Source organism: Pseudopipra pipra, chromosome 5 (assembly GCF_036250125.1).
Source record: "Pseudopipra pipra isolate bDixPip1 chromosome 5, bDixPip1.hap1, whole genome shotgun sequence".
In the NCBI taxonomy this organism is placed as follows: domain Eukaryota; kingdom Metazoa; phylum Chordata; class Aves; order Passeriformes; family Pipridae; genus Pseudopipra; species Pseudopipra pipra.
Genome location: NC_087553.1, coordinates 63,484,649 through 63,508,584, shown reverse-complemented (window position 1 = coordinate 63,508,584; position 23,936 = coordinate 63,484,649). Strand labels below are relative to the sequence as shown.

Below are 23,936 nucleotides of genomic sequence, written 5' to 3'. Positions count from 1 at the left end.
ACCCAGCATTTATTTCTAAATATTCCAATTAGGCTTTAGTATCCATGAATCTCTGTAATAACCAAGCTTAAACAACACCTCAACACTACAGTTCCTCTTGTGAGGAGAGGGATCCATAAGCAATATTACCTGGTCCAATAAAAATCCTGGAATATTAATCTGCTGAAATGAACAAATCATAACAGGAAAATTCATAAGGAACACTCTGCATGAAGATTCTTACAAAGACCATTTAAACTAGTCTGGTAAAACCTCATTATCCTGCTTTACAAGCTTCTTGCTTCATTGTCCATTGTCATTAAAAACCAGTGATTAGCAGAGCCAGGTAACATTTATAAACTTAACTTTCTAAGAAGATAACAAAGCCAATAAAATGTGTAGCTAAGCTATTCTGTTCTGAATTTAAAGCCAAACCCAAAAAGACCAGCCAGTTCTACTATTATCATTGAATTCAGAAAAAAGGCAAAAAAACCCTCTCATGTGCCTTCTTAAACTCAACCACTGATCACTCAGTGCTCACACAGCTTAAGAGCACCAAACTACACTACAACAACCATTTACCCTCAGTTCATTAAATCCATGACAACCTCTATAAAGCTAATGCTTCTTCTGAAGAGTTTCTAGTCTAAAAGCGAGGCAAATACAAAGCTGAAGAAATATATGAAACTTATTCACATGGTTTGCCCCTCATCATCCAATGGCTTCTGTCCTCCAAAACCAGTAAAAGCCAAAGGTTTAAAGTCATACGGAAACCATTCTAGCAGCATGGGGATAAGGTAGCACAAGCACAGGAGTAAAGGTGAGCGTAGAAAGGAAAAAAAAAAAATTAGTAAAATCCAACCACAACATAAAGAGAGAAGTAAAATTAAAACATTCAAGAAAGATGAGAGCTGATACGAACAAAAAATACATGTCACAATTTGCATAAGATCTGACAGAAGTACTATGCCCAGTGGAAAACTACACACTTCGTAGGATGATTCAACTTCTAGCTGACATAAATGCAGAATTCCTGAAGGATATCTTGTTTATACAATGTCCAGAAGCTAGATCCAACAAGCTGAAGACAAATCAAAGACAGGAGTATGAATACAAAAGGAAGCTCGCATGAGCAAGCATTTCTGTCTTTTCCTCTGCAAAAATCCTTCCTCCATGGCCTTTGAGATACTCTTAAAATTCACAACATACCTAGCATAAGCAAAGTTCCCCAACTGTCTTCCGAAGGTTTTCTCAAACCCAGCTTATAAACTAAAAGATTTTATGTGCTTAACTTTCCACACAACATGACAATCATATACCTATTAAACCTACTAACCACAGGAAGGAGAGGAGGTTGTGATCTCCATCCAAACAAATCTTCAGTTCAAGCATACGAAGTTGGTAAGCTACTATGATGGGTTGGCCCTGGTTGGATGCCAGGTGCCCACTCAAGCCATTCCATGCCCCCCTTCACAACAGGATAGGGGAGAGAAAAATATAATGAAAGGCTCATGAGTTGAGAGGAGAACTGCAAGAGATCACTCACCGATGGCCACCACAGGCAAAACAGACTCAACGTGGGTATATTAACTGAATCTACTAACAATTAAAATCAGAGCAGGGTAATGACAAGTAAACCAAATCTTAAAAAAAAAACAAAAACAAAAACCAAAAAAACCAAACACCTTTCCCCTACCCCTCTCTCCTTCCCAGGCTCTACCTCCTCCCCGTCAGCAGTGCAGGGAGATGGGGAATGGGGGTGACAGTCAGTTCATCACATGTTTTTCCTGCCACTGTTCAGGGAGACGAGTCCTTCCCCTGCTTCAATGTGGGCTCCCTCCCAAAGGAAACAGTCCTCCATGAACTTCTCCAACGAGAGTCCTTTCCATGGGCTACAGTTCTTCACAAACTGCTCCAGCGTGGGTCCCTTTCCACGGGGTGCAGTCCTTCAGGAACAGACTGATCCAGTGACAGTCTCCCACAGGGTCACAAGTTCTGCCAGCAAATCTGCTCCAGCATAGGCTCCTCCCTGCCAGGAGCCTTTTCCAGGGTAGGCTTCCCACAGGGTCACAGCCTTCTTTGGGCATCCACCTGCTCTGCCAAGGGGGTCCTCCACAGGCTGCATGTGGATCTCTGCACCCCCACAGCCCTGCACGGACTGCAGGGGCACAGCTGCCACACCATGGGCTGCAAGGGAATCTCTTCTCCAGCTCCTGAAGCACTTCCTGCCCCTCCTCCTTAGCTGACCTGGGTGTCTGCGGGGCTGTTTCACACATTCTTTCTCCTCTCTTCTCTGAGCACAATTACATTTGTGCAATAACCTTTTTTTTTTCCTTCTTAACTATGTTATCCCACAGGTGATACCACTGTCACAGATGGGCTCGGCCTTGGCCAGCAGTGGTTCCATCTTGGAGCCAGGTGACATTGGCTGTGTTGAAAATGGGGGAAGCTTCTGGCAGCTTCTCACAGAAGCCACCCCTGTAGCCCCTCCACCTCCTACCAAAACCTGGCTGCACAAACCCAATATAGCTACATTCCTACAAGAAGAACATTTCACCTTCTCAGTTGTTACCAATAAATGGCAAATTCCACACTAACAAAAATCTGTTAACAGGGAAAGGAGGGAAAAGAAACAGATACATCTCGTAAGTGAATACTGTCCGCTGTGCCTTGGAATAGTTTGCATGGGACATCTGAACATCTAAACCTTCAGTACAAGATTTGGGAAAGTCTTTACTTCAGGATCAAGTTCTGGAGGTTTTAAAGTGGTAAGTATTACAATGATCCCATAAAATGTAAAGCAAAATGCAATAATAGAAGAAATTAATTTTTGCATTTGTTTACTGAAGTCAATTCCACTTCCTCCCTACCATGCCTAACAAGACCCTTTACCTGACTAAAATCATGGTCATTTTTAGTTCAAAGGTTCTGTCTCTAGAAATAAATCAGTCCAATACTTAATTATATCCCTTCACTGCATTCCCTTTTTATTTCATTGCTGCTTTTCTCACTTCTAAACACCTTCTGGCCTCAAGCACATTGAATATAACTGGAAGTTACCTTCATCCATGAGACCTAAAAACACCATTGCTGAGGTTTTCATATCCACATACTTTCTTCATGGGATGATCATACTGCCTTACTGTACCAGACAGGGAATATTTTTTCTATGAATACAGGAAGGGAAGCCCATTATATATGCTGTAAGACTGGAGAAACAGGATGCTGGCTTCATTTTCACACAATCACCAATTTAAACAGTGCTAATGCTTTTTAAATTGCTGTGCCAGAAAGATACGTTGCTATAGCTTTGCACCAAAAATACTACAGTTTTTAATCATGTATAAGGTACCAAATGCAAGCTCTCATTCAGGCTATTCCATGCTAGAATTAGTTGTGGAATTAGCTAGCATTTTAGAAGCAAATATTCTTTCTCTGTAGGAAATCACAGTAATTTATGGCAACAGCTTGCTGACTTCAGGATACACACATTTTTTCAGTGTTATTGGTCTCTCAATTTAAATAATTTATTAACGGGCTACAGTCTTATGTAATTTCTAAGAAATGCAACTAGGCTTCTCTCTGCCACAGTTTCACCTGCTCTTTTCAGAACAACAGGGAGTTGACATCTCAGATAACTTGCAGGGTGCATTTTCACCATAAGAAAAGGGAAAATAAATGAAAGTTTAAATTCCATCATCTTAATCAAAATATTAAGAAAACATGTGGCACCAGTCGAAGAAGCAATTGTAGCAGTGTTACTACAGAATTCCAGGGCAACTCCCATGGCAGTTCTATGGAATAGCCTCTGGAAAAGTTCTTCTGTTTATAAGGAAAATACAAAAGGTTGTGCAGCTTTAATGACAACCTATTTCAGGGCGTTCAGTTTGAAAAGCAGATTTGTGTCCAAAGCTTTAAGTGAGAAACGTCAGTGTTTCACTTCTGTAGCAAAAGAGCTGTTAAAAGAAACAATGTACATTCCTCCCTTCTGGGCCTAGTCTTCCTGAAGTAGAAGAAACAAAAAAATAAAGCATCTATAAAACACCACATTTCTTTACTAAAATAAATCCCAGTGAGTGCCTGTAGTACTTGCCAAGTCCTTTCTACCTGCCCACAATGTCATTTTTTCTCCATTAACATTTATATTCACTTGTATGTCCTTAACGTCACAGTTTTGTTTATGCAAACTCAAAGAAAATGAGATAAAATTAATTTTACATTATAATTTGGTCATAATAAAGCTTCACACAGTTTTGTACAACCACCTAAACTACTAAAAATTGAAGTCTTAGAAGAAACTGTCAAATACTTGGAGCTATCTGGGGACACTCACAGTATCTAAGAGATTATTTCCTTCCTTTAGCAGTTTGTGCAATAGGGGTGCTGCCTTATAGGCAATTCATAATTAATTCATCTCTGCAGGAATTCTCAGTTTCTTGAAGCAGTTCAACTAACCTACATATGCCCTTCCCTCCAGAACACTGTTTCATTTTCCAGCTTTATTTTGAGCTAAATGTTTCCCTTGAGTACTCCTACTGGACAACTGTATTCATTTCAATTAACAATTACCTATTTGCCAAAATTATCAGAATATACATGAGGGAGTAACAAATAACAAGTAATAAATAACAAAAGCATAGCTTCCAGTTGTAATCCTGCTTCCCATGCTTGATGGTAAAGATTCAAGTAGAAAATAAAGGAAGAATTAAGATTTATTTTCTACATGTGTAAAAAGCAGTAAAAAAAAAAGCTATGCACTGCAAAAAATATGTAGGACATGATACAATTACCACTGAGACATCTCCATGATTAGTTTTACTCACTCACAGTGCAGCCAGTCATCAACTTCAAACCCAGCCTACCCACAGCCTAAGTGCAGTGAACTATTCCTATCACTTAGTTTTCTCTGTTATTCCTATCACTTGTTTTTCTTTGATTAACATAGAAAGCAGAACAGACAATCTCTCAGTTTTGTGCAGTGAGACCATACAAATACTGGACAATTAATCCAATAAAAAAATTTGTCTAAGTAAGAAGCTATACTCAGGTACCATTCATGCTACCAGAACACTGAGTGCCTTGAGGAAAAAAGACACTGTTCCATCACAAGGTTATGCATTACAGAGTCAAATACAGTCAAATAAGAAGTGAAACATTTAGGACAGAGTGGAACACCATTCAGGCTTCTCAAGAGCAGCGCAGTTTCCACAACAATCAGTCATTTAAACACGATGCATAATCTACACTGGCAAGTACTCTGAACACTTAGACAGGAAACCCACGAAGCATCCTTTCAGTTTGGAAGCCACTTGTTCAAAGATAGTCGTGTCCTTCAAGAACTATCAGAGGAATAAAAATAATGCCATACTAATGTAAAGGAAGATAAGATGTATTTAAAAATATAATCAACGATGGAAAACAGTATGGAAACTCTGGAAGAACAGCCCCCTGAAACTCTCAAATGTGACAAGTAGCTGGAAATCATGCCTAAAGTCCAGGCAAACCTTGCATGCACTAGAACAGAGAACTAGTCTAGTTCAGCACAGGAAATGGGTTTCTCATCCATGATATTGACCACACAGTAAATATGAAAGATAGCAAGGACAGCAACAACAGCAGAGTTCTGACTGCCCAACCTCAATTAAAGCAGGAATACAAGACAACCCCTCTTATGTGCCACATTCTTTTCAGCCTCTCTTTGATTGTTCTTTATTAGCTGTCCAGAAGAACAAGTTTTGGCCCCTTGTTCCCACTGCAGGCTGGTTGCACAGCTGAAAGATGGTCATCTACCTCTTCAGAACCCAAGAAAAAGCCTCTCTCAAATCTCACTGATCCATATAGAAGCTGTTCTTCCCATGATCACAAAGAGTACAAAACATCTGCGTGTTTTCAGAAGAAAAACAAAAAGCAGATGTCATCCACATGAGGCAGCAAGAAGGACAAGATAGCAGGACAGACAAATGCAGTAAGATGCAAAATTTTTCAAGAGGACACCACTGTACTCAGACCTTAGAAAAACAAACAAATCCAGCTACACCTTACAAAGCTACATAAGAAGGAAGTTAATATAAAATAAGTTTGTTTGAAAATGACAAGTTCAGTGTCATAAATAAAGAGATTAAAGTAGTACCTACGGTCTTTAAAGCAATATGGTTTTAACTAAGTTAACTTCCCCTTAGAGACTGATGCTTTCCAACCCATGACTTTATGCACCAAAAATCACAGCTAAGATCAAACAATTAAAACTAATACATTTCAGTAACATTTAGGAATCAAGGCCTGCTCTTCAACATGAAAAAGATGAAGAGTATAGCCCTTCTGCCAAAAATAAAGGAACTTAAGTTATATGGATACCCTTATGAACACTTACCAACTGTGTCAGGATTTCTCCAAATCATAGCAAATTAAAAATTGAACAAGCCAACTGATTCATACAGCACTTAAAACTTTCAGTTTAGTAATGTAGTGGCCCTTGGCACATTCCTAACACTAGGCAATTCAATTCTTTTTGCAGGACTAAGGCAGCTCAGAAGTAAAACTACTGTAAAAAATTACTGTCAGAAGCATTATGGTAGGATTTCCTTCAAAATTATTGATGCTTCCTTCTAGAAATCTGAATGAACCAAACACGTTTCTTTATTTGCTTTTGTTCCTAATGATATATGTAGCCCAGGAGGCAACAATACTCATAGCTTCAGTCCTCTCATAATAGCTAGATATTTTCCCCCACTGAAGTAACTGCCTACATCACCTTGCCACATTTTACAGCTGATAATTCAATTCTTCTAGGCTTTTCTTTCACAAGACACTTCCATTAGGGCAATATTGCCTTTAAGTCATCCCATAAATTAACACCAATAAAATTACCTTTTAAAGAAATTAAAAATATTGGCTTGTAGGAGGACAGATAGGAGGAAAAATTAGGTCAACTAAACTAGGTCATCCATTTATACCTCTATTTATCTGGTACCTTTTGGGAAGCATATTTCTCTACTTGATCTTTTTAGCTGTGTAAGAATTTTTTCATTCTAAAGCTGATGACAAAAGGGTAGCTAGAACAAGGCCCTCAGGGACACAAGCAGTAACTTTCCTATGCAAACCTGATAGTGACTGAAACATCCCGACATGAGTATTCAGAGATACTTTAAAACAACAGTGTGCGACCCAGAATGACAGACCTAAAGCCTGACAGACTTGACTGTGCCCTTCTGCTCTTACAACTCTTGACTTATCTTGCAACACTCTCAGCTTCCCTACTAAAGCTACTGGCTTTGCACTGGTGTTGTCTCAGCGTTGTTGGATCTGAACACAATTTGGTTTCTAGAAGATGCAGAGGGACTCCAGATAGAACTCACAGAGCCACTCTCTGGGGCTACAGGTTCTGGATCAAAAACTCCACAGCTGTACCATAGGGCTCTTCTTTCATAAACACATTCTGACTGCTCAAATTTGAACAAACAATTCATGAGTTAAGTTTATATTAGCAAGTTTTTTTTGTCAGATGAAGCAGGAAAACAAAGAGCTTAATCTCTCTGCAACATTCACGTGCTAGTTAACAGAAATAGAAATGCATGTCCATGCTTCACTGAGGGCAAACACACATAGCTTAGTTATCCGAGCCTGTGGTGGCATAACTGTAGCAATTGTGGAGTACAATAGCCTGAGGAAAACACTAGGATGCAAACGCCGTGCTTTTTAACAGCACAAAAAGCTCCTGCTCTACCCAATTAACTTGTCCTTTACTCAGTTCCATATCTGACCTTTAACACTGATGACTCTCTCTAAATATAAGACCAAGAAAAAAACCATTATCTACCTTCTGATTTCAGTTCTACAAATGCATACTCAAGGTACTACTAGAGTTTCACCTTTTCCTAACATTAACAAGTGCATTACTATTTTCCCCATGCCAAATGTTCTACTTACTAAGCACACCACAGTAAAACTGTAGCAGTACACAAAGCAAAATCCACGAATCTTAAATAGTAACAGTGAAGAAAATCAAACAGATTTTCTGTTTATTACAAATCAATGGCTTTAAGATTAATATAAAAGCCTCAGACTCTTGTTGTGCTCAAGATTAAAAAATGTATACACATTAGATAATCTGAATATCTGCTTAACCTTTCCCTGCTTGCCGATAACTTCTATTCAGCTATAATAGCATCAAGGAAAAATACCTTGAACCTATTGCAGTTTTAAAGTAACTGTGTACACTCCAAGGTAAGCAATTAGTTCTACAGCATTTCTACAGCATCAATCACACATATATGCAGACATACAACCATGCAAATACAAGCATATAAGCTTGCACATAGCGCTACAGATCTATAGATTAGGGTCTAGGATTGATGAACTATGGTCACATGAGACATATCCATATATAGGTATCTATTGATATGTATCTATCTATTTATATATATATGTATAACTAAATACAGCAAAAGGCACTGTAGGATTGAGATAAGAATAAAAATGAAGTATGTATCCGACACGCTATTTAAATTATTTGGAGTGCATGCAGTATGCCCGTGAGGTGGAAGGTCGAGATTACCTTTTGCTCCTCCTGAATGATTCTATAACATTCTGCAATATCCATACACAACCCTTTGCTCCATAAGAACAGTAGAATTACACACTGCTGTCTTTGGAAACTGAGCAAACAGAACTTATTACCACACAAGCTTTTTGACACAACCCAGAGCATTGCCTAATTGACTCGGTTTAGTTTCATGTGCCTGAAAGAACTGCAGTTTTAGGCAGAGTTTGTGAGTTCTTACACCTGAGGGTCACTGCAGCAGCTTTGTGGCTGTATTCAGCTGCTTCTGTGAAAATTCAGTGGCATCTCTGAAGCAACAGAAACAGCACTCATTTCCTCAGAAGGGGACAAAAACACTGAACATTTAAGCTGAATGGTTGTTCATGTAAAGTTGTATTTTCACATAACATTTAATGAACAGTATTTCACAAAATTCCAGAAGCCTCTGAAGTTCAGGTTTACTGAAATGACTATTTGGTCACATTGCTCCATCCAGATTTAGTCCATGTCAAAGAAGCTTTATGAATGGCCTGGATGACTATCACCACACACAATGAAGTAATGTGTTGGTGTGCGCCCCCCACATACAAATTAACAGCATCTAGCTGAAATACAGCTAATGGAAACAAAACTTGAAAAATACATCAACACTCAAGCATAAGCAGTGCCAGCAGAAGTCAAGGAAAAAGTACCTGGATGTACTGCAACCATAGCAGCAAAATCCTATTCTATATTATTTTAGCAAAAAGCCCACTCGTCCCTGTATCCACATATACCTGATCACTGGCAAGGCACACAGACATGCCTGTCCTGTTTTCAGACTACCCACTTCATTTAATCCTAACTGTGCACACCCAAAGTACTGAAGTGATCTACTAGTAAGTCCTGCTTACTTCCTAGTGCAAGCAAATGAAATATATTAGATTTCCAGTAACGAACTTGCCATTGGTGCCCAGATTACAGAATTTATCTCATAATCGGAGTGGGGAGTGGGTAATAATCGATTTTCCACCTTCCAAGGCGGAAGTTGTTTCCAGGTATGTCAGTGGCATTATTAAATAGTAGTCTTAGTCATCTACACTCTGGACTTTCAATAGCAATCAGCCAGGCTTATCAGCCTACCTGTGTACACCTCTAGCTTCTCTACACTCTCCTCCAGCACTCCCTGGCACCCATCAAGTCCTTTCAGTTCATTCACCCAGGCCTATATACAACTCTTTAAGCCTATTACTCAACAAATTCAAAAGCAATAAAAAACATAAAAACAAAGAATCATTTTATCATTTGCGTTCTCCCCCTCTACCATCTGTATTTCAGATTCCATTTTGACTTGGAAATGAAGCGATGAGTAACAGCAATTCCTATTCCACAAACTTGCCAGTGCTTAGCAGCAGCAGTACATCCTGCACTTAAATGAGAAAATACAACTTCCTCCCTTCCCACTCCAAAAATAATCTACTAATTCTCTAAAGAAAACAGAATACTGAAACTTATATCCCCTTCACCTCCTTTATTCTCCCCTTTCAATCATTTTAAAGAGCACATAAACATGGCTCTGTTAAGACAACCAAACACACCTCAAAACACACACCCCCAAAACAAAATACCCCAATATGTTCATAGTGAAAAAAACCAAAAATCAGCAATTATTATTCTTGTCACCACACTAATCTATGTCTGCTTTACTATATAAAGGTGAATATTAAGGCTGAAGATCAGCATCTTAGTTTCCTGCTTTCCCTTTAATTTACAATACAAAAATCAAATATAAAAGTCTGAAATACAAAGTGTTAAGAGGACAAAAGAAATTTTGAACACAATTATCTCTGGAACATTTAACACTGTTTCAGGTTATAACATCCTTCTCCTGAAATGCCTTGCCCATTAGTTCCTGTTTTCCTACTTTTAGCAGCATTCTCTTTCCTTGCTGTTGTAGGAAAGCAACGGGAAAATTCACTGCCTATACAGTTGAAAGCTACAGAAACAACATGCTGTCAAATAGAGAAATTGAAACAAAAGCTATTTTACCATGCAGAGGTGCCACTACTTCAAAGAAAAGATGACAAAAAAGATGGTATAGTATACCATTTGACTATAACAAAGCTAAAACATTAGGATATTTAGCAGATGTGAAATGGTAGAAGTGGGTTAGGAAATCTAGTACAAAGTATTAAATATAAAGGTTATTAAAAATGTCCCGCATTTTGCACTAGTCTAGGCCACCCTTTCTGTAAAGTACATGTAATTAACACGACGAAGACAGACCCATCAGTACAAGGCAAGAAGTCAATTTGTGTTAAAGAGCAATTATATTACTAAAACTATCAGTTAATTAAACGCTTCTGTCAGAGTATGTAACCTTTAAGCCCTCATGTGAAGACTTAGAAGGGTCCTATCACTCCAACGCCGTCCTTCATTGTACATATTTCCCTCTTCCTTTCCCACACGCTCAGATGTTTCAGCAGCATACTTTCAGTATTTGCAAAATCCTGCCCAAAGAGCGTGGCCGATTTCCCACGGGCTCCCTCCCCACCCTGGATGAACTCGTTACTTCCCAAAGTCCACTCCACTTCCTCTTCCACCCCTGGACCTGCCAGCGCTCCCAACGCCCCTCCGCCTTGCCTTGCGCAACATCCGCGGCCTCCTCCCCACATTTCAGACAATCCCTGATGCGACATTTACATTGAGAATTTTTTTTTTTTTTGTTCCAAGACCACTAGCACAGGCTGACAGCTTAAAGAGCTAACGATGTGGTTTTAATCCTAAAGAGAGAGGGATAATAAAATAAGCTACAAAGACACACGAATACGAAGGGCATTGCCCCACTCTCCTTCGGCTCTCCTGTGGGTCAAACTGCATTTTGATATTAAGTATTTAAACGATATTGAAAAGTGCCAGCGACATCTGCCCAATCAAAATTATTGTTCGCAGCTCAGACTACCTATTCAAAAGATAAATCTACCGAGATATTTAAAAAGCCCGATTAAACAGCCAAAATAAACCAGGAAAAGCGCTAATTCTCCAATAGAATTTTTCCCCGAGCGCACACGTTAACCAAAGGCTGACGGTGAACTGATCTGGAAGGAAGAAAGGACGAGGGATACAGGCAGGGCTGCGATGGGGGATGGGAGCGAAGGGAGATGTTAGGGAAGGAAAGATGAATATTCCTCCAAGCACTATCAATACATTTAACACATCTCCTCGGAAAGAAGAGAAATCTCAAGCAGGCAGCTAGAGGGGTAGATAAAGGGGAAAGGAGAGAAGGAGCGCTCGATTATCCCCAGCTGACATTAGGCACGGCAGCCCTGCAGAGAAAAGGGGCTGAGAGGGCGAGGAAGCGCTCTCGCAGCCCCCCCCCCCCTTCTCCCCCCCCCGAGCCAGCTCTGTCTCCTTTATGTGCTCAGAGGAGGACCGGGGCGGGGGGGCGAGGAGCCTCCCGGTTAATTTGGCAAGAGCCGGTCACCCACCGCCTCCCCGGGCGCGGGGAAGGGCCAGGGCCGCGGTGACAAACCTCCCATGGGAGGGGGGGACAGGAAGGAGGGCGAATCCAGGCGGACACACTCCCTCCCTCCCTCCCCCCGCCGAGCCCAGCAGCGCTGGGGGGGCACAAGGAGCCGGCCGAGCCCCGGGCACACAATAGCAGGTCACCCCCGGAGGAGCGATGCTCGCCCAGCCCGGCACCCCTGGCCCGCCGGGGGATGGGGAAGGTTCCGCGGGTCGCCCTCCCCGTCCCGGGGGGAGCCGGAGCCGCGCCCGCACCGCCCGCGCCGCCGCCCCTCACCATGAAGTCGCTGGCGAAGTTGTCCTCCCCATTGTGGTCCGTGTCCTTCATGGCCTGGACGCGCTTAATGAATTTCCTCAGGATCTCCTCCTGGCTCATCCTGCCCTGCCGGCCGCCCTGCGGAGCGGGGAGCCCCGGCCGCCCGCCCGCTCCCTCTCCGCCCGGAGCCCCCTCCGCCGCACGACCCGTCACCCGGCTGCCTTCCTCGCCTTGCCCTGCCCTGCCTCGCCTGTCCCCCGCCCAGGCCTGCCCGCGGCCTGCTGGCTGCGCTCCCGGCCCGCTCACGGCCGCCCGGCCGCCCGCTCCATCCTGCCCTGCCCTCCCTCCGCCCGACCCTCCCCGGAGCCGCCGCCGACACGGACACGACACGCTCCCTCCTCCGCCCCCCGCGCACGCGCGGCGCGAGCCCCGCCCGCGGCCCTGACCCCGCCCCTCCGCGCCAGCGACCCGCCCCTGCCGCGCGCCCATTGGCTCCCCCGGCCGCCGCTGCGCCCGACTGGCGGCCACGCTCACCAATCACTGCCCGGCCCGGCCGCGGGGGAACGCCCGGTGCACTCCGCGCCTCGCCGCGGTCCGTCGCCCCCCCCTCGCTTCCCGCTGATGGGACCGCCCGAAGAGCGCTTCATGGAGTGCTGGAAGGGACCACTAGTCGGGCGGGGGGGAGGCTGAACGGAGCGGAGTGCGGTGCCCTCTGTCCGGAGCACAATGGGCGGCGGTGGGTGCTCTGCAGCGGCATGTCGGGACGTGTAGTCGCAACAGCGCTGCGGGGCTGGGGGCTCACACAGCGTCCCACTGAAACGCCTGGAGCGGGAGGGTTCCCACCCCATGTGGGAAGCCCGGAGCCGCTGGAAGTGCCCGGGGGTCCCTGCGGGGGCGGTGCCCGAGGTGGTGAACGCGGGACAGCGGGAAGATGGCGGGACGGGACGGGGCAGGGGACGGGGACGGGGACGGACACTTGGCCGGGGACCGCTCCCCGCATGTGTGTTTGTATGTCTGTCAAGTATAGATATAGATATAAATATGCATATATATATATTAAGTACTTATATGTATGTACGTGTATATTATTTATTAATTATAATTATTTCTGTGTGTATGTAAGTATATATAATCTGTATGTATATATAAGTATATGTAGTTCTATATACGTACTTATATATATAGATGTATATATAAGTATAGATACAGGTATAGATACACCACAGGCCTTCCTGCCAGAACATCGTTTAAAATTTCTCCCTTACGTGGTGCTGGATGATTTGGCAGTGTGCTATTTTGTTCTTTATTTATGTAGAAAAGTTGAGCATCTTCATGTTTGGTGTCCTGAGGACATTTGTAACTTCTGCTCCAGCAAAACAAAGCAATTTTAGAGGTGTGTGTATTTATAGCCCTATAGGTTAGTAAATATACTAAGTGAAGTCTATTTTAAAGTATAGTTTTGTTGGGGAAGAACTACACAGCCTTGAGTGATGCAGTTGATCCAATAAGACTTTGTCACACTGACAAATGATAAAGGTCCATGGTAAGAAGCATAACCTGGTTAAGGCACTCCTCCCAAATACCCATTCTCAAATGCTCATTCCCACCTGCTGGAGCGTGTTGCTCTTGCAGTCACACCAACACAACCCCTTGTTGGACAGTACATCGAACGGGCTCAGGGAATCGACTCAGCTGCAACATAAACCCACAGAAAGTCATTGTGTTTTCTTCTCAGATCATTCAATTAATTTGGCTGTGTTATGAAAAGAAACCTACAAAAAGCTTGGTCTTCCTGTGTTGCTGTAAGATGTCAGTGGTTTAGATGACAGCCAAAGGTTACCACTTCCACATCAGAATTAGCACAATGGCACGTTACCACCCTCGGCCCAATTCAGTGCCCATCAGCTCACCGCCTTCGGAGTGGAGGCAGGTTTTGAGCTATGACATGGGACCCTGAACTGTAGCTGCAGGTGCATGGACACACATTTCCTTCTCCTGCATCTGCTACAGACAGAGTCATCTCTGGCAGAGGGGCAGGTTGGAAAATTGAGAGGCTAAGCATTTTCACATGACTTGCTGCAGACTGACTTGAGCATCTTGTAAGAGGGTTGGGTTTTTTAGCAGTTGATGTTCATGGACCCTAATTTACAGCAGATAAAAGGACACATTAAGGAACTGGAAAAAGGCATCAGTTCTTCTGTGCTGAGGTTTATTGAAGCCTGAGCACTCCACACAAGCACCACAGCTATCAAAGCTCAGTCTCCTTTCCGTGTCCTTCGCACCAGCCTCCATAATAAGCTGATTAATCAGCCTCGAAGACCCACAAAGATGCCTGCTTTTCTTGCTTTAATCCCTCTCCCCTTTTCCTTCTCCAAGCCTCCTTTTCTACAATACCAAAAAGCAGCATTAAAGAGAAATGCAGGAGAGAGAGAGAGGGAGGGCTCAGAGATCACCAAGGACATCAGAGATCACCAAGGACATCTGGGGCTTGGATCATCAGATAGTCTTTCCATGTCACCTTTCTTGATTTCCATCTGCTTTAGGAAGGTTGCTGTTTGCTCAGTAGCTGTCCTGACAAAAAACTGCTCCCAGTGCCAGATGGCAGGTAACTTTAGAAAAGTGATACTTGGGACTAAGCAAACAATTAATAAAGTCTTGAATGTTGTATGGTTTTCTTCATTTATTCACTCAACTGAGTTACAGAGGAGGAAAGGAAAGATCATGATTTATTGCATTTGAATCTGATGTCGTTATTGCCTGACATGGAAAAGACCCAGTTGTCAGCCTGGCCTTGTTCATGATCTGTTGTAATAAACTGCTGTAGACTAGCAGGTTTAACAGCAACCTTTCATTTGGGTTAACTGATAAGAAGGTTATATAGTCTCAGAAGAAAAAAAAAGCCCCCAAACTAGGCATGTGTCACTAGCCAAAACAAAGAAATAGCGGGGTGGAGGACTGTGCCTGGCATTGCACATGCAAGAGCTGCCAGACAGTCCTGAGCACAAACCCAACAGCACCAGTTTTATCTCCTGCAGGCCTGCAAATGCTGCATGAGGCTCTCATCTCTGTGCTATGAACACAGACACCTAAACTTTCAGCAGCAAAAATAGCATTTTAACCAAGACTTTTGATCTGAGGCTCAAACTGCCTGGATGGAACTCAGACATCTGACCAATGTGGCATGTGTGCATGAGTGTGTATTTGTGTAGCCGTAGGAGAGAGGCGGAAAAACAGAGACACGGGGTGAATTACTCACCCTATAGATAGAACAGGAAGTTGCAACCCAAATCTGTAGAAGAAAATTGTGGTTGTGTCTTAACAATCCATACAAGTCTGGCCCTTGAAGAAAAGCAAGTAACCTCTCTGCTGTAATCCCATTTTGCCTTGCCATGCACTATCCCAGCTGCTGCAGGGAAGGTGGAGAGACAGTTTTTTTCTGTTCAAAGGTGGCTTCTCATGTTTCCACAAGGTAAACGTGTAAACTGGTGAATGTGTTTCCCAGCATGCATACCATGGTTCTGCCCAGTCAATGGATGGGAGTACCAAACATCCAAGTTTACCAACCCTCAGAGGTTTCCCTCAGGACTGAGATGGAGCACAGGCTCACCTCAAAGCTGTTTGACTTCAGTGCCTCTGTGGCTTGGAGCTGTGTTCAAAATCCAGTGCATATCTACCCAAAAGTGTATTTCAGAAAGAAACCAAAGAACCAGTTTGGAAGGGAAGGCTGAAAGAACCCTACAGCTCTGAGTAAGGGCAACATCTCCTATGGTTTTAATTTCTCCTTTGTTCAGCAAAAGGATTTTGTGTGTTCATTGTCATTTGGCGTGACAACGTTGCAATGATAGCTCACTTTGCAATAATCTCCCCTTTGCAATAATCTGTAGATTCATAGATTTTCACTTTCATTTGGAGTAATGCAAAATAACTATAATGCACTATAACACATTATGGTGTTGTGTAATTAATAATGAATGCTGCAATTATAATTAATTTATGATCAATATATCCTATACATAAAACCTCAATTAATTTTATTCATACTGAGAGTCTGGAACATTTTCATAATCAAGATCATTTAGGATAAAAAAATAGATGTTAGCTTTCATAGATTTTAAAATAACACTCCTGAAATATATTCTAAGTGCAGTTGGTTGGAAGTTTTCTAAAAATGTGGTGTTTCAATGGAAAATGCTGTTTCTGTGAAAGTTACATTTTCCACAGGAAACAATTTTGCCAATGTTTTTCTGCTTTCTGACAAAAACAATGCACTGTTACACTTACAGATGCAGAAATGTCTTTACCATTGAAGACAGCACAACTTGGGCGAGGAACTCAGCAGAGTATAAATGCCAGGAAGCTGCTGAACAGCTCAAGGGTACACATAAAAACTAAGTCCAAGTGAAACATTTGTCTTTGATCTGACAAACTGAAATGCAATGTGTCTTTCCACAGATGTCAAAATGTCAATGTGTTTCATGCTGGTTGAAAATAGTTAAATGAAACATTCAGAGATAGCAGGATCACCTACTTTTAGTATAGTCTTATCCTCAAAACATTTTGGTATTTAGTCACTTTTGTTTCTGAAGAGGATAAAAATAATGTATCAAGTTTTCTGGCTGATCCTCAGTTACAATTTGACCACTTAGATTATAAGTAACAAACTACCAGACAGCAATCCTCATGGAGTCTCAAAATACTGATTTTGAAAACAAAAGACATTGTGGACAGTAGATCTGAGGAAGATACATAGTATCCTTTGTATGCAACAAATAAATTGAATTTCTGATTTAAACCTGAAACTAATCTCATTTTAAATGAGTCATAAAGACCTGATCAGTGTCTGTATAATATGTTCCATTCATATTCATTAAGTGCCATGTGACTGCTGGATTTCTTGACATTTACCTCTATTACTCTCAGTTAGGCAATGACAGACTCCTGTAATTACCACTGAAAATGCTACTACTACAATTTAATTTTACCTGGCTTGCTTAGTTTTTATTTATTTACTTACCATCTTCTGAGATTCATTGCATGATATTACTAAAACCTTTTAAATGTGACATTTCTTACACTGCTAATAAATATTTTAGGTCAGAATTACTGAGTTTCATGACCAGTGCATAATTTGGATTCCTCTCTAACTGTGACATACATACACAACCCTCCGTACCAAAACAGTTTCCATACATAGAAGAAACTTTGTTCTTGCTACTGTACTTACTGTAACAGCATTGAGATTTAAAGTGGTTTTTTAGGTATGGCTAACGTGCAAGTGAAAAAAAAATAAATGTGTGCATTATGATCATCAGCATAATCCTCCACCATGACCAGTTCTAAAAAGAAAGCAGCTGTGAAACACTGTCCAGACTTAAAGTTTTTCTGCTTATTTTTTTTTAAATTTCATTTAATTAAGGATTGCTGATTGAGGTGCTTTGTTTGATTTTTGTGAATGTGAAAAAAAATGGTGTTTCAGAATACAATTAATATTTTCTTCAAGTTTTTAACAGTATTAAAATAAATAGCCTATGGGTTTCAGATAAATTACTGTGTCCCCTTTCGATAGTTGCTTTTTAGCAACCTCATTGTAAATCACAGAGAGGCCTGATGAGGGTTATTTATACATGTCACTATCAATGTAGCAGAATACCTGCTTCGTGCTGTTGGACCAGGAAAATCAGGAGCCATTTTCCATCTGTATCTTTTGACCTTATTAAAATTGGACACACAATTTCTGAAGCAGGAATATTTCTGTCTTGTGACCACGCCGTGCATCTGACACGACGTGACACGGATCCGGGTTGCTGCTGCCCAGCTGCAGCCCCATGGTGGGCTGCTCTGGGGGAACCTCATTTGCCTCCTCGTGACAAAGCCTTCGTTGAGGGTATTCCCCAGGCACAGCCACAGCACATCTGAAATGGAAATACCAGCAGCAGAAGGTAAGCCTGTGCACAGGGCATGGTAGGTGTTTGTGCTCTCAAATCTTTGCCTGCAAGTACCGGAAAAAGCATCATTAAATAAAATTGGTGTGTTTTGACACCAGGGAAGAATCTGGATGTTCTAATGGGAGGCACTCATTCAAAATGTGATTCTGAAACAGGTAATTGAATAAAAATTGAGTTTGCAGTGTCCCTTAGAAAAAAATAAAATCTTAGTACAAAATCTTGCATCAATGAATCTGAAAGATGTGTAAAAACTGAATGAGCTTCATTTATTGCATTTAGTTATTGTGAATCAGCCTCAAGAACAAAAGAATTAATGTGTTTGTTACCAATTCTATTTCAAGGTTCTTATCCATTAGTGTAGCAATATTTGTATCATCCTTAAACAAATCTCAGACTAATATTTGTCTCCAGTTTTATATTCATCAATACAAATTGAAGTATTTCCACTTCTCTAAAATGCACTTTAATGAAAATAAAACTAAAAATTATTAGACAAAATCTGAGCAAAAATTATTAAACACTGCTCTTTTACATAGCACAAGCATTCTCTGGATGTATGTACTATTCCATTTTATTCTGCAAATCCTATTAAAATAATATCAACAAGGACAGAAACTGCTGCTACTAATGCATTAGATACGCTGGTGAAACTGAGCTCCCTAAGAGTCCCTCCTGTGAAATGCCTGCTGTTACGACCATTAGTAGTCATAATGGCCAGTTCGGATTCCCAACTATTTTGTAGATTCAAAAAAAATATTTTTAATAGTCTCTTAAGGGAAATAATGAGCTTTATAGTTTGGGAAACAAAACCAGATGGGAAGGGGAAAAGAAAAGAAAAAAGGAAAAAAAAAAAAAGGAAAACTAAAGACAGCCCTTCCCTTGAAGCCCATGAAAATTGTACTGTAGGGAGCCACCCTATATATGACCAGATCTGTTTTTATATTAACTCCAAACAAATATGGGTACAGTTGTGACTTTACTCTCTAAGGAGAGTTTTCTCCCCACATTTCTGTGAGAGATTTGCTGTGCACATTTGACAAAGTGACATAAGCCCAGTATATACTGTGTCCAACAATATTCATATTTCATTATCAGAGAGCAGCACAACAATAGTTCTATTGTGTAGGGCAGCTCTCTTTGGAGGTGGAAGGAAGGCTGCACACAAGCTTCCAGAGTGGTCCAGAAATACGATGGTGACACCAGACTGGCTCATGTAAACAGGAAATCAAACCAGGATGTAAACTGGACTGCTTCCATATTCAGTAATATTCAGCTAAAAATAAACAGGTTGAATAGAGGTAGGAAAGCCAACTCTCTCTGCAAACTCATTTTCCAACTTTAATTTTTCAAGACCTGATAAAAAAATTCACATAAAATGAGTGTTACTGTTGCTCTATCAATATGTCTGTAATGAGGTTGCAGTCACATCCAGAGTTGCTACTAGTGTGAAAAGAACCACAGCAGGTCTCTCTTTCCAGAGAATAAGGACTTGGAGATGTCAGCTGAAAAGGAATGTGTGTGATCTATAAGTATATCAAGGGATTCAAAAAATCAAGGAGAAAGAAGTTCTACTTAAGCTAAAAGACAACATAATCATAAGAATAAATAAATGCAGACTGTGAAATCGAGAACTGATGAGGCATCTCATTCTGAGAAGAATAAGGAGTTCTCAAGCAGTCTCTACAGAGTGAGGAGAAGAAGCTGGGTTTTTTCTGTAAGAGCATTATTTAATGTTATTGCTGCTTGAAGACCATCGTGTGGAGTTCACCTGGGAGTTCCTGTGCAGTCTGAAGTTCCTTATTCCAGAATTCTCTGACTGCTAAAATTAGGCCCAACTCTTCCCCAGCTTTAAGAATAGGTGAATATAGGGTAAGAACTGGAAAAGAGTAGTAAAAGTCACCAAGTCCAAGCTCCTGCCATCACATGTAAATCTGAATATAATCCGATTAATAACACTGTCAAGCTTCATCTCCAAATAAATCACATTATTTGCCTCCACTGGCCACACAAGAAGACTGTTCCAAAACCTCAGTGCTATAACTCTGGGGAGGGTTTCTTGTTTTCAAACCTCAGTTTTTCAAGGGTATTTTTTCCAGTGCAAAATACTCTTCATCACAACCATCTTTCCTTTATTATACTAGCAAAGCTATGCATTTGTGCTACTCTTATGCCATAAACTTCTAATAATTTCTAACATGGTCTTCTTCATATCTGGAGAATCAAATTAATTCTTTAAGCTGAATCAATCTTTCTTGGATAGGGAAGATTAGATATATGCCAAGTCCCAGGTTATTGAAAAAGTTCCCTAACCTCTGGATCTGCTTGCTAATGAAGATCTGCTTGGGAATGAGAGCTAAAAGACATTGAGTAGATGAAATTCTGAGGGAAAGGAAGGAAATCCAGGATGAAGCTTTTGTTTAGAATTTCACACTGGTGAGCAAGAGCAGAGCAGCATGCCACTTCCCAGAGCTGTGCTTGATGGCTGAGAACAGCAGAAAGGAATAGCCAAAGGTACCCTAAATAGTAGCCGTCATTATTTCCACCTGGAGTACTGCATCCCATTCTGGAGTCCTCAGCACAGGAAACATGGACCTGTTAAAGCAAGTCCAGAGGAGGATCCCCAAGATGATTAGGGGGATGGAGCACCTCTCTTACAAGGAAAGGCTGAGAGGATTGGGATTGTTCAGCCTGGAAAAGAGAAGGCTTCAGAATCACCTAATTGCAGCCTTCCAGTACCTGCAGGGAGCCTACGACAAAGATGGGGAGAGACTTTTTACAAGGGCACATAATGACAGGACAAAGGGGAATGGATTCAAACTGAAGGAGAGTAGGTTTAGGTTAGATAATAGGAGGAAGTTCTTTGCTGTGAGGGTGGTGAGGCACAAAGTTGCCCAGAGAAGCTGTGGATCCACAACTGGAGGTGTTCAAGGCCACATTGGATGGAGCTTTGAGCAATCTGGTCTACTGAAAGGTGTCTTTGTCCATGGCAGGGGGCTTGGAACTAGATAGTCTTTAAGGTCCCTTCCAACCCAAACCATTCACAGCACAATCCATTAAAAGCTAATCAAGACTTTGACATTGCACAGACTTCGTGACACAGGAATAGGACCTAGAAACAAAGTAAGCTGACTGATCCAGCCTTCTTGGAGGGCCCTTTCTTGAGAAAACACTCCATATGATTCAGTATTGGCACCTCAGGCCCTCTGGAAGTGTTGGTTAAGTAAATAAGTAAGGTGCCCAGTATTTTCTCCCCTTTAATGTAGAACTTCCCAAGAAACTTGGAGGCTGTGGAAGGAGAAAAGCCCACACGGACTTGGCCACGAGCCAAATATCTTGGTTCAGGAGCCACAGTTCTGACCTAGAGACTCACAAAAAACATCCTAGATGGCAGAGGTAGAATTTAGGTGACTGCCATTAGAAAGAGAAATCACAATACAGTAGAGGTGGTGCATGTTCTCATTCATGTGCAAGCTCTGAAGAGAAAGGATTTTTACACCATCTAGAAGCTGAAGAGAAGGTGTAAATGCAAATCCTGAGACAAAGGTCTGTAGTGGAACTCCACTGCAGTGGAATTCACTCTAACTTCCACCTTGTTCCTAGTCCTAATGTCCCCAAGCATTGTCTGTCTTCTTCTTGACATAATTTAGCCTTCTGCCCCCAAAATGTTCATTAGTATATTCTTATATTTGATCATTAATGAAGGTGATGAATAGTACCATTGAATGATCCTGTGCTCATGACGAGTGAATTCTGAGAAAGTTCACTTGCAAAACAAACGAATCCAAAAAATCAAAAAGTACTAGCATGCAAAGTCCAGTAGTTAAAACTGTTCTATTTTCCTAGTACAGACTTTGGGCTTCTTAGTTTCATAGCAAACTAAAGTGGATGGTAAAATCTGTAAATTTATGAACTAAAATAGAAAGAGGAAGACAAAAATTATTCAGTTGTGATAAAAGGAAATCTGCACAAAGAATGAGCGTAGAATACAATGCAGCTGTTACATTTCAGCATCACTCATTGAAGAAAATTAACATCAAGCTCTTTTAAAATTATCTCTTTTCCTTCTTTTATTTAGCTCTTATTTACAAAAATGCAGTAATTACTCAAATAAATGAGTCATAAAACTATTTTGCACATGTATTTGACTGTCATTTTCTAGCATGCACTTTTGAAAGTTCTAGGACCTCAACATTAACATAACTTGGTTGCAGTATTGATTGTACATGTGTTTGCTGGTTAATTATTTAACTTTGAAACAGCTCACTGCTTTTTCGTTACTGGTTTTTCTACCAATTTAGACTCCTGGCAAGCCTCAATTTCCATTCATCACAGAAGAAACTCTACTTGATTAGAGTCAGATACCATTATATTTGGTTGTTTCTTTTTAAGAGCAACATGTTCTCTGTATGTGGAATAAATGATGTACCTGCTACATTGCCAGATGCATAGTCAGTAGGCAATCTTCTGCAAACATGGGTTTTTTTTGTTGTTTTCACATCAATATTAACCATCTCAATCAAAATGCAAAATTCACACTCACTGCCATCTGGATGGTTGTAAATACAAAGTCTCCAGACAGTGTTCTCTAGGGACGTTGTGTTTACAAATGGAGAATGGCTTTTCCTTCTCTATTGATGTAATTTCACACACTAAATAAGCAAGATAAAAATCACCGTTAGGTATTATAGCATATACTAAGTATTCTCAAAGTGCTTGTGTCAAAGAATTTAACTGGATGTAAATTATTAATATCAAGGAAACGATGGCGTATGTGTGTGGGCAGAGCATCAAAGATAAAGCTGTGCCTTTCATTATAGACAGCATCAAGCACATTGAAAGTGTGCACGATGGAGAACACACTTGAGTACTTTCAATTTATGATAGCATTAATCACAGGCTATGTACAAAAATAGTAAGAGGCAAATCTGTTCCACTAATGTATTTTGAAGTTACAGCACGTGCCCTGGGAAAGACACACTGCCTGGATTGTTGGTATTTTTTACAAATCAATATGGTGTCAGTGTGTTGGAAGGATGTATCTGCTGAATAAGTGGCCAGGAAGTCTCCCAGAACAAGATACATAATTGACAAACATTTAATAGATCAAATCTGCTATATATACATACAGGCTGTCTTACTGGAAATACCTCCAGAATCCATTAGCAACTCTTTGGATTACATTATTTTTCTTCCAAACAGCCAAGAACCCAAGAGCCTGTAACATAGTAAAGAACTTACTTTTTTTTCTGTAATCTATCTGGCACAGTCAATGAGTAGGTAATACCATGGCTGAATGCTTTGAATACTAAATACAAAAATAGAGAAAGCCAGACTACTCTCAAGTCCATACACAACTACTAAAGCAGAGTGCTCTCAAAGTTAGCTGTACTCATGGTTTAAATCTGCTTTTAATTTTAGCCTTTACTTGCATTATACAAATCCAGTCAGATCAACAGTCACATATTGTAAAACTGGTATAACCAAATAAACAGTGTTTTAATATGCACAGCAAAATTTGCTATTCCTGAAAAGCCTGATCTCTAGTTAAGTGCAAATCTACATGCTGCCCCAGTTGGTTTTTTGTTTTTCCTTTGTTTAACTCTAAATGAAACATGAATGATTGTCTTCTATATTGCTCATAGAAATGGAGATCCACACAGGAGAGAAAACACTCAGCAAGATTTTTATTTTTATTAAGAGGCTTCTCAAGCAC

General features: G+C 41.1%; 1 protein-coding gene and 1 long non-coding RNA gene across 3 annotated transcripts in view; one reads left to right on the top strand and one right to left on the bottom strand.

Moving 5' to 3' along the window:
• PTPN12 (protein tyrosine phosphatase non-receptor type 12) overlaps positions 1-12,601 on the bottom strand; it is a 70,269-nt gene extending 57,668 nt beyond the window's left edge. The window contains exon 1 of one of the 2 annotated variants that reach the window (XM_064656406.1): positions 12,300-12,601. In XM_064656406.1, the coding sequence (XP_064512476.1) occupies positions 12,300-12,398 (99 nt within the window). In that variant the 5' untranslated portion in view covers positions 12,399-12,601. The remainder of the gene's footprint in view (positions 1-12,299) is intronic. The other variant, XM_064656405.1, reaches the window with a different exon arrangement.
• A 197-nt stretch (positions 12,602-12,798) lies between these two features.
• On the top strand, positions 12,799-17,077 carry LOC135414978 (uncharacterized). The gene is made up of 3 exons (XR_010430926.1): positions 12,799-13,035; positions 14,826-14,883; positions 16,562-17,077. It is a non-coding gene; the product is annotated as an uncharacterized LOC135414978 (long non-coding RNA).
• The last annotated feature ends 6,859 nt before the right edge of the window (positions 17,078-23,936 follow it).